General features: G+C 47.1%; 1 protein-coding gene across 1 annotated transcript; it reads right to left on the bottom strand.

Moving 5' to 3' along the window:
* Positions 1–6451: 6451 nt before the first annotated feature.
* LOC106748306 (protein hunchback-like) lies at positions 6452–8701 on the bottom strand. The gene is made up of 2 exons (XM_014626693.1): positions 8496–8701; positions 6452–8267 (listed from the first exon to the last, which is right to left on the bottom strand). Exons 1-2 carry the CDS (start codon positions 8699–8701, stop codon positions 6452–6454), a joined length of 2022 nt encoding a protein of 673 aa, XP_014482179.1.
* Positions 8702–10063: the final 1362 nt, after the last annotated feature.

Consider the following 10063-nt stretch of genomic DNA (forward strand, 5'->3'; position numbering starts at 1 on the left):
GTTTCGCTGCATGCACACGGGATGCCCCCGTGTCGACTGAGTCTCTGCCTATCTTGACGCGATCCTTAAAAAAAGTCGCCAAGTTTAGTCCTTGCTCACTGGACGAATGATAAACGAGTACTGCTCGATTCATTTTTAAAAGTAGAAAAACCCTTCGAGAAAAGGGACATGTTTCGCATTACTTTTCCCTCCCTTTGGCTTTCCTTTTCTCTCTCTCTCTCTCTCTCTCTCTTCTTTTACCTGGAGATCTTTATCTTTTACGATTTAAAACGCCGTATTCTTAAGGGTTCGAAAGGCTCATCGACAGTTATAAATTAGGGCAAAAGTCATCAATGTCAACAAAATCCCAAGCACAATTTGACAGCATAAAACGTTTTTGAAACATAACTATTGTTCGGGATGGAAAGGTCAGACAGAAATGAATTAAAGTTTATAAATGCGCAGCCTGGAAAAAGGATAAAGGTCGCTCGATTGGTATGCCCATTTCCGAAAAAAATTGGTTTACTTCTCGCATGCATTTTTACCTCAGGCATCAATACAAATTAAAATGTTTTGAACCAGGTCAGTTTTTCCAGATCTTTTTCACGGCACGTATTTTAGCTAGATTTCTGGAAACTTATTCACTGGGCGAATGCTAATGTTATCCTATTGATGTAAGTGGTCACTTCTATTTTCGAGTAAGATTCCTCCCCAAGAAGTTTAGAAAGCGCGAAATTAAATAATTTTGCTCCCTGTTTTGCTTGACAAACCTTTACACCGACACTACACTTTGCTTATTAGATATTTTCGTTCGTCGAGCGAGGACATTTTCTTGAACAACGAACTCTGACGTGATTTGAAGTTAAAGGTCAATTGCGCTACTCGATGCAATACAAGGTTCACATTTCAAAGAGCTGCGCGGTCAGTTTTTTTCCCCAATATGAGGTAATTGTTAGCGACAAAACCCGTGAATAGATGAGCCCCAAGGATGAACAAAAAAATATAAAAATAATGTAGCAGTGTTTACGTTTTTTTTTTTTAATTTACTTTCCTTTCACTGGAAAGCGACGAGATTCATTCGAAATGAATCCCCTTCGTTATTCTGCAGATTCGTCATGCGACGACAAAAACATGTCATGGATTACATCAAGAAAGGAACGAAAATTTTGTACGTGTTTTCGTTTTGGGACATAAGTTTCATGGAGTGTGATCCGAACTGACGCATACACAGTTACCCGTTCTCGATAGCGAAAATCTATTTTAATATGATAAAATGATCATTTATATACTAATTACAATAATATGAATGCGATATAACTTTATGTAAAATAATATATTTTACATAATAATAATGAATATAAATAATCATGCTATAGACACGGAACAAATTATTCGTTGCTGTTATTTATTACGTGTTACGTAATGCGACGACAAAATAATTAATTATCCGCCTGCATAAATATTCAGGCTCGCTCTCGAATTCGCATTCGTCTACCGTCGCAAATGTCGACAATCGAAATTTATTCCGCCGTACGCGCGAGTGAGTAATCATTCGCGGTCTTCAAAATGACCGGAACGTCGGAATAATTCTACAATCATGGAATTACGCGAGCAAAATCGCCCGACGACAAATATCTCTCTCCGTTTCTCTGTCTGTTAGTCGGGCACAAACCGAATTCCTATTTGTATGAAGCGTGTCTACCGTAATAACGCGAACAACAATTTCGCCCGGATATATCGTGGAACGATAATTCGCGCGAATGGTAAACGAGCGACGGAATGAAAAACGACGATAAACGAATACGAAACGTATTCGAGAGATAATGATCCAGACAATTGTTTACATATTTGTCTCCGCCAAGAGCGGAAATTCACAAACATCGCGTGGCAAACACGGCCGCGAAAACAGAATCCAATAGTCCAATAATATTTATCAACGGTTCAATTTCAAATTCTCCAAGGATACCGGACGTCTCTCCCTCCTGCGAGCCCTGTCGCAAAATGCCACGCGGGACGCGGGAATTTACGACAAGTGCGTACGAGCGGGAGGAGGGAAGCGAGCGGGGCGAGAGGGTGGCGGGAATCGAGAGGTGAATTCACCCTCTCGACTCCCGGTTGGCTCGTCGAGAGAAGGCCCGGCCTGAAAGCGATAATGAGAATCGCGCATCTCCCAGTTCTCCATCGGGACGTTCGATCGCTCTTCATTCCTCGACTTCGCGCGGGGTTTCCGTCTGCCGCGGGAACTCCGAGAGAGGCGAACAACAGAACGAGTGGTGGCTCGCAATTCGATTGTGCCGACGAGGCTCGCTTACAAGGGCGACAAAATGTCATGACTGCAAATATCGTTGTCTCGTCGGCGACTCGTCGCGTAAACAAACGTCGTCCTGCGCGTCCGGACGTTCGAAACCGGCGCGTTCATAACTTGCCGATGAGAGACAAGAATCGGTAATCCCCGTAATCTATAAATGTTTTAAGCCTTGAGGGATTGGTCAATCACGGTCGATCGTTCCCCTCACTCTCGGCTGTAATTGGTTAATCTCTCAAGGCTTAAGACTTAAGACATTTATTGTACGTAAAACAATTGTGCCCGTGAGATTTCGCGTTTTTGTATGTGGCAACCGATCGGAAAATTCGTGTCCTGCATCTCGATAATATTATCAATAATTATAATCCACAAAACAGTCATCGAAATGGAAAATCCGTCGATTTGTCACGTTCGTCGTCGGATTGCGAGTGAAATTCACTCCGAACGTCATGCTTCTCCGTTCTGCCGAGTAAGGCGGGATTCACATTGTCCACTAATCTTCGGTCGAAACATTTTCCAACGGTAATAAAGCAAATATTATTACTATTATTAATTTGAACATTCATCGGCGCTTTTGATATTAATTATGACAGTAGCGGATATTTTGATCCGAAGGATCGGCGGACAGTGTGAATCCAGCCGTATCATCGAAAATCATCATTGTTATCGCGCAACTGAGACATCGCCGACCGAACGACAGAGAGAGAGAGAGAGAGAGAGGGAGAGAACGGTCTCGGGCCCGAAACCACGGCGTTCCGAGGAAGTTTCGAGTCGGGGAAAAAAATTTAAAACCGCGTGTTACAAACAGACAGCTTCGAAAACAGAATCGTCACTAACGCAACGAGGTACTTGTATTTATCAACGACTGCCGCAAATATGCGAAGAATGTCACCGTTACCCCCTCCCTCTCCCCCTCCCTCCTCCCCTGTCAAGCAAAACGTCTCACCGGTTGGAAAATTAGGACGAACAGGACTCCGTGAAATTCGCGAGTGATCGGTATGACCGAGTCGCCATTGAGGAGAACCGATCGTGAAGACATCCGGTCGATCAAGAACGATGTCGTCACGACTACGATGAGAAGCAAAGTAAAAAGGAAATAATAGTAAATGAAATAAAAGTGATGTAATAAATAAATAGGAGACATGCAAAAGAGAGGGAGAAAGAGAAAGAAAGAGAGAGAGGCTGAAAGCGGCAATTTGACCGAGCTTTTGCAACTTTTCCTCGTGATGGACGATTCGAGCCCGGACGGGCATGTCGCCTCTCGGAGAATCCCGCCTATATTCGCCTCGTCAAGCCAGTTTGAGCCTCGCACGAGATTCAACGCTGAGTGTGCTAGTTACCTAATGCGTGAAGATCTCCATCCCCGCAGGCATCATTCCGATTCACTTCTCCAGAGATTCCACCAAGGAGCCTCCAGCTGGTCCCTCCGCTTCGAGGTGATCCTCTTCCGTCGCTCTTCCTTTGTCTCGGTGTGTCCTCTCGTCCCGACCTCGACGAAGACCGTCCAGGACAACGTCCAGAACAGGGTGAAGAGCGAGACCGCTTCCTGCCTTGGGACGGCGTCGATCACGTTAACGATGCGCGTAAGATGAACGGCGAGAGAAGACGCAACGCTCCGCGCGAACGCTCCACACCGACTGACAGCAGGCTCTAGGTCCCAAAGTGTTAGATGTACCGAGCCGACTACCGAATACTTACGAAGGGGCAGTTGCCATCTCTACTTTTCTGCCACAGCCCAGCCTTAATTTTCTGTCCAATGGTAGTAGGGCCATCTTTCGCATTCATAGATACTGCCGTAACTGCGGCGCGTTGCCTCTCTCTCCGACGCGCCTCTCGCCAACCCTCGATTCCATCTCTGATTCTCTCGCTCATTCGCCGGTCCGTCCTCTCTCCGTTCTCTCGGAGAGCCCTGATCATTCTTCCCCGAGAAAGCTCACTCCCCTTCCTTCCCTTCCCTTCCCGTTATCGCACACGCGTCTCGTATGAGCCGGACGTCATCATCCCTCACGTTGCCAGCGCCGGGTCGCCTCCGAGGAAGGGATGACTCGCAGTGTTGCGCTGCGACTCGCACCGATATGCGATTTCCCTCCTGCCGGCATCCTTTCCGTTCGTGTATTCGTGCAGTCTGATATCGTATTTTCATCTTTCATCCTCTTTTTGATATTCCTTTATACTCTTTTTATAGAGGATACATGTGTATGTAATTTTGACAACTGTCTGACTATCTACCACACATGTTCGTAGATCATAATTTCGTCGTATCAAGGTGAAAATGGATTTCTTTTACGTTTTCTCATGAAGTAACTCTTTAAGAATCTTTCGCTAAAAGACGGAGATCGGAATGTTATTTCTTATGTATATGATATTGAATAATGGAAACAGAATCGGAAGCGAAGCTTTTCTCTTGCAGTTCAAGACACGATTAAACTCACGTATGAAGATCCGTCAGAAGGTAATTTACTGATAAGATGCATGGGAAATTTCACGCAAAATGCGAACGAAAGCTTTCGTCAATTAGTTCGAAAAATCCTACCCGGCTTGAAAATTTTGCAAATTGCCGTATATTTATTTGAATCACGCCTCCTTAATTTATTTCCACAACTTTGATAGGGAGGGGGAAAATTAAACGAATCTCTCGTTATTAATAATATACACATGTAAATTCTGAATATGTTTAATTGTACATTCATTTAGAAAAATGACTGATTTCGTTGCTAATAATATATCTCAGATCGACCTTAATTCTCGCATGCATACCGACCAGAGAAATAATCGACATAAACGATCGCGTTGCCAATGATTTGTGCCGTCGGTTTTCAGTCTCAACACGCGAGACGCACTCGTATTCTTCGCTACAAATAACGATCGAAAATAAAGACTAGGTCAAACGTAATTCTCAGCGGCTCTCTTTCTCTCTCTCTCTCTCTCTCTGTCTCTTTCCCTCTTTCTCTCGCGAAAGAGAGAGACGAACAACGAGCGTTACCTAAAAATTCATCCCCTATTCACAGTGGCTTCTCTACGTCTGAAGGAACATTTTCATACTGCAAAAAATATTTTCCACACACGGATAAAGAAAAGAAAACAAAACGGGCTTTCCGGAAATTAATTATTTTTGTAGCGTAAATTGAGTGGAAATTGCATTGCGCAAAAATTCAAAATCCTGTCGCGAAGTGAGAAGACCTAACGGATTTGTACGTAACGTCGCAAGCCGCAGATTCTATGTATACTCCCTGTGTACTCAATATATAAAAATATATCATCATATATATATATCATTTGTCTTCCTCTCTCTCTCCCTCTAGCTACCTTACTATATCTCTTTACATACAGATATATATATATATATATATATTTATTTATTTATTTTTTCATATATTATCATTTACATATGCCTCCAATCAGGGCCGGGAAGTAATAAGGGATTTCATTCTCGCGACGTCGAACAAGCGCCGACTCGCGAATATAAAAAAACTATCAATACGTCATTAACTTATGCGTCACATCGAACTGCCGCAACGAAGGAGCAGTTCGATCATAAAGGCGCAGTCTTAAATAAAAGGTATCGCTCTCTTTCCCTCTCTCGGCGAGAAGTCCGCTAGATATTCAAAAAGTTCGCTCGGCGCCGCGCCAACGTCGAATGCGGGGAGGATCGAAGGGAAAAGCGAAATACCGGGGACACCCACATCCAGGCACGAGGAAAAAAGAAAAAATGAAAAGTGCGAGGTGGTACGGCGACGAGGAAGGAGCGGTGAAAGGGAAAACGTAAAAGGAGGTAAAGAAAAGAAAAAACAGATCGAGCGGGAAGATCTTCCTCTCGCTCTGAAATCCCGCCCGTCCTCAATTCAGAACGCCTACCCTGACTAGGACTCTTCGTGGAGAGAACACTCGCGGTCCCCTATCCAGAGTACGATTTCTTTGGATTCATATTTTGCACGCGAGCGCTACGCCGCTCCTAGGAACTTGGGTACAGAGAGAAAGAGGGGCGGAGAAGGAGGAAAAGGAAGAAAAGCGCGAAAAGAAGCTATTTTTTTTCTTTCCTTTTTCCTTCCTCTCTCTTTCTCTCTCTCTCTCTCTCTCTCTTTCTCTTTCGCTCTTGCTCTCTTTCTGTCTTTATTCCGCTGGCACATTCACAATACACAAATATACAATACAATTCACAACACAAATTTATTTCCTTTCTCTTTCACAGCCTTCATGCACATAACGGATGCCCGGAGCTCCCGGGCCCTGGGCGCTCCCACTACCTGTGAGAGACGCACACCATTGCTTGTAGATGTGCAACTGGAATTTCGACTTATTGCCGTACGACTTGCGGCAGATATTGCACGTGAAAGGGTCCACGCGGCCGTGGTAGTTCATGTGTGCGACGTATACCTCGTCGGTGTACTTGATGTTGCAGTGCGGGCACAAGTAGTAATCCCCGCTGGAAAGGCAGCCGTACGCCTCCTCGCGCTTCCGGGCCGGTCCAGCGAAATCGTCCGGAGAGGACGAGGTGAACGGTGCTGACGCGGCCTTGGGCGAGGGCGTGGATGAGGTCGTGAAGGAGGCTGAGCCGGCCTTGGGTGAGCTCGATTGGCAGAGCCGCTTCCCGCTCTGCGTCATCTCCTCGTCCGTGTCCTCCTTCTCCACTACCCGGTGCTCGAGCTTCACGGCGACACCCTTGCGCCTCCTAGTACCGGTCGCCTTCGGCGAGTGCGCCAGGTTCAGCGGCACCTGCTGGCACGGCAGCTCGTTCCTCAGCGAGGCTGAGGTCAGGTCCAACGGCACGTCCCTGGCGTTGAGCTCCTCCTCTAGCCGCTTTTCTTCTCGGCCGACCGGCAGGTTGTTGGTTAGGCAGCCTTGGAGGAACTCGGCGGCCTTATCGGCGATGCTCTTCCCCGGGGTCGTCATGATGGTTCGCCGTTCCTCCTCGTCGCTCGACGCCGCCGGCGACGGCGTCGTCGGCTCGCCGAAGACGAGGCCGCCATTCGGCATCAGCTGCTGCGTCGCCATGTTCAGCGTGGCGAACAGTTGTTGATGGTATTGGAGGGGGTAATGAGTCATATTCTGGACCGTCACCTGGCTGTCCTGGGCCGGCAGGTTGCCGTTCTTCCTGCCGTGGAATATGTTCGCCAACATGCCAAGGGTAAACGGCGCGGGCGTAGACGAGGACGTCTGTGGCGACGTCGACGTAGACTGCTGGGTATTGCTGCTGCCGTTGTTGCTGCCGCTGCCGTTACTTCCGTTGTTGAGCAGCGTCTGCGTGGCGGCGGTGGTGGTGCCCGACTCTTCCGCCGGCGGTCCTCGACTGTCGTCGGCAGGGGCGTTGCTGTTCTTCGGCCTCTGCTTGGGCCCGCGTCTCGTCCCGTAGACGTCGATCACCACCGGGCTCTGAGTGCCGTCCGCGTTCAACACCGCCGCCGGCTGGTGACGGTGCTTGCGCAGATGCTGCTTCAACGTGTGGCAGTACTTGGTGGCGTACTTGCAGTCGTTGCACCGATACTGGTAGACGTTCGAGTGCGACTTCATGTGGCTGTTCAACATCGACATGTTCACACAAGTGTACGGGCACTTGGGACACTTGTACGGCTTGGCGCCGGTGTGATTCAGCAGGTGGTACTCCAGGTGGTGCTTGTACTCCGTGACGAAGGGGCACTTGTAGCAGCTCATCAGCTTGCCCGGCTTGATATGGACGCGTATGTGGCCCCAGTATTCGAGCTTCGTCACCGCCTTGAAGTCGCAATTCTTGCACGGGAAAGTCTTTATCTTGCCCTGCGAGGTCACACGCGGCATCCGCATCCCCGGCTCCTTGGTGCAGTTGTTGTTGTTGTTGCCGTTGTCGTTGTTGCTGTTGTTGAGCTCTTGGTCGTCCCTCGACGACAAGGAGTTGCCTTCCACCGCTTGGAGGTGCCGCAGCTGCGTCATCGCCATGTTGACGACCTCCTGGTTGTTGTTGCTGCTCTTGGACACTATGTGCTCGGTCAAGTGTTGGAAGATCTCCACCCTGGAAGAAAGAGAGATGCGGTATGATGTAGCGCGATTGTCAGCGTGCTGAGTGAAACTTTCAAGGTAGAGTACGAAGGTAATCGGACGTTCCCAGCCTTTTAAACCATTCTGTATAAGTGTTTAAATATGTGTATGTGTGTATGTGTACAACTATGGATTATGAACTTGACTTGACAACAATCGAGTGTAACAATCATCTCAATCGCGAAGAGCGACCGACTCTTACCTGTTGGTCGTGGTAAAGTCGCAGATCGAGCACTTGTACTGCAGGTCGCCGCTGGATGGCCCCTGCCCCGGATCGTGTTGCTCCATCATGGTGTCCTGCTGCTCGGACTCTTCGGACCGCGGGCTGTTATCCAAGCTCAACACCGGGCTCGGGTTTTGGTAAGTTTCAAACGGCATCAGGGAATTGTCCAAGGCGGATGATCGCATGCTATCGCCGCAGCACCCGCTGCTGCAGCTAAAGCCGGTGGTTATCGAGAGACGCTCGCAGCGACGTCGCAGCGTCTCGATGTCGAGTGCCGCGCAATTGTTAAGTTCCTCGTTCTTGTCGTCGGACTGTCCCCAACTGCTGTGGAAGGAAGTCGCGTCAGTTTGCTCCGAGTCATTCTCTTCTCCGAGAAAAACGGAGCGAAAACGCGCAAAGTCGCGGGAGAGCGACGAAAACGCGGGCTTCGGCCACTCGTTTTCATCCAACGGAAGAAATAGATGAAGGAATTAAATTAGGAATTGAATCTCTCAGACAATGTGTCTTCTCTATGAGGTCTGAAGAGGATCAGAAAGTCAAAATACTCTACTAAATGACTACGTAAAATTATTCAAGAATATTCAAAAATATTCAACATCTAAAAGGGAAGAAACGACGCCTAGGAAAAGCTATTGATAAAAAAATATTCGAACTATTTTGTATTTATCTAAAAAAAGAAGAAAGGCGAAATCAATTTTGTATTACATACAAATAGTTACTTCCCACCTTTAAAGACACTTTCTGCAGTCGCAAAAGTCATTTTTATCAAATTCGGAGTTTCCAGCCGAAAACATTCACTTTCGAACCACTGCCATCGAAGCGACATTTTGTTTCGTTTCCGGCGTAGGGGGAACAATTTGAAGGATGAGAAGAGTGAAGTACGCTACATGCGCGGGGAGACTCGTGCCGAAAAATCTAGAGAAAGGGAGAAAAAGAGATGGTGGGATTCGGGGGTGAGTCGGATCGGCGAGGGGTCGCGCGATTACTCACCACGGTTCTATCACCCCAAGCGGGCGTGGTTGAAGATAGAGTGGGGTACCTTCGCTCTTCGATAACGGTTCTTCTTGCTGTTGTTGTTTCGCTGCATGCACACGGGATGCCCCCGTGTCGACTGAGTCTCTGCCTATCTTGACGTGATCCTTAAAAAAAGTCGCCAAGTTTAGTCCTTGCTCACTGGACGAATGATAAACGAGGACTGCTCGATTCATTTTTAAAAGTAGAAAAACCCTTCGAGAAAAGGGACAGGTTTCGCTTTAATTTTCTCTCCCTTTTGCTTTACTTTTCTTTCTCTTTCTCTCTTTTTTTTACCTGGAGATCTTTATCTTTTACGATTTAAAACGCCGTATTCTTAAGGGTTCGAAAGGCTCACCGATAGTTACAAATTTGGGCAAATGTCATCAATGTCAGCAAAATCCCAAGCACAAGTTGACAGTATTAAAACGTTTTTGAAACATAACTATTGTTCGGGATGGAAAGGTCAGGCAAAAATGAATTAAAGTTTATAAATACGCAACCTGAAAAAAGGATAAAGGTCGCTCGATTGGTAT

This window comes from Dinoponera quadriceps, unplaced genomic scaffold (genome assembly GCF_001313825.1).
Source record: "Dinoponera quadriceps isolate SergipeBrazil2010 unplaced genomic scaffold, ASM131382v1 scaffold2723, whole genome shotgun sequence".
In the NCBI taxonomy this organism is placed as follows: domain Eukaryota; kingdom Metazoa; phylum Arthropoda; class Insecta; order Hymenoptera; family Formicidae; genus Dinoponera; species Dinoponera quadriceps.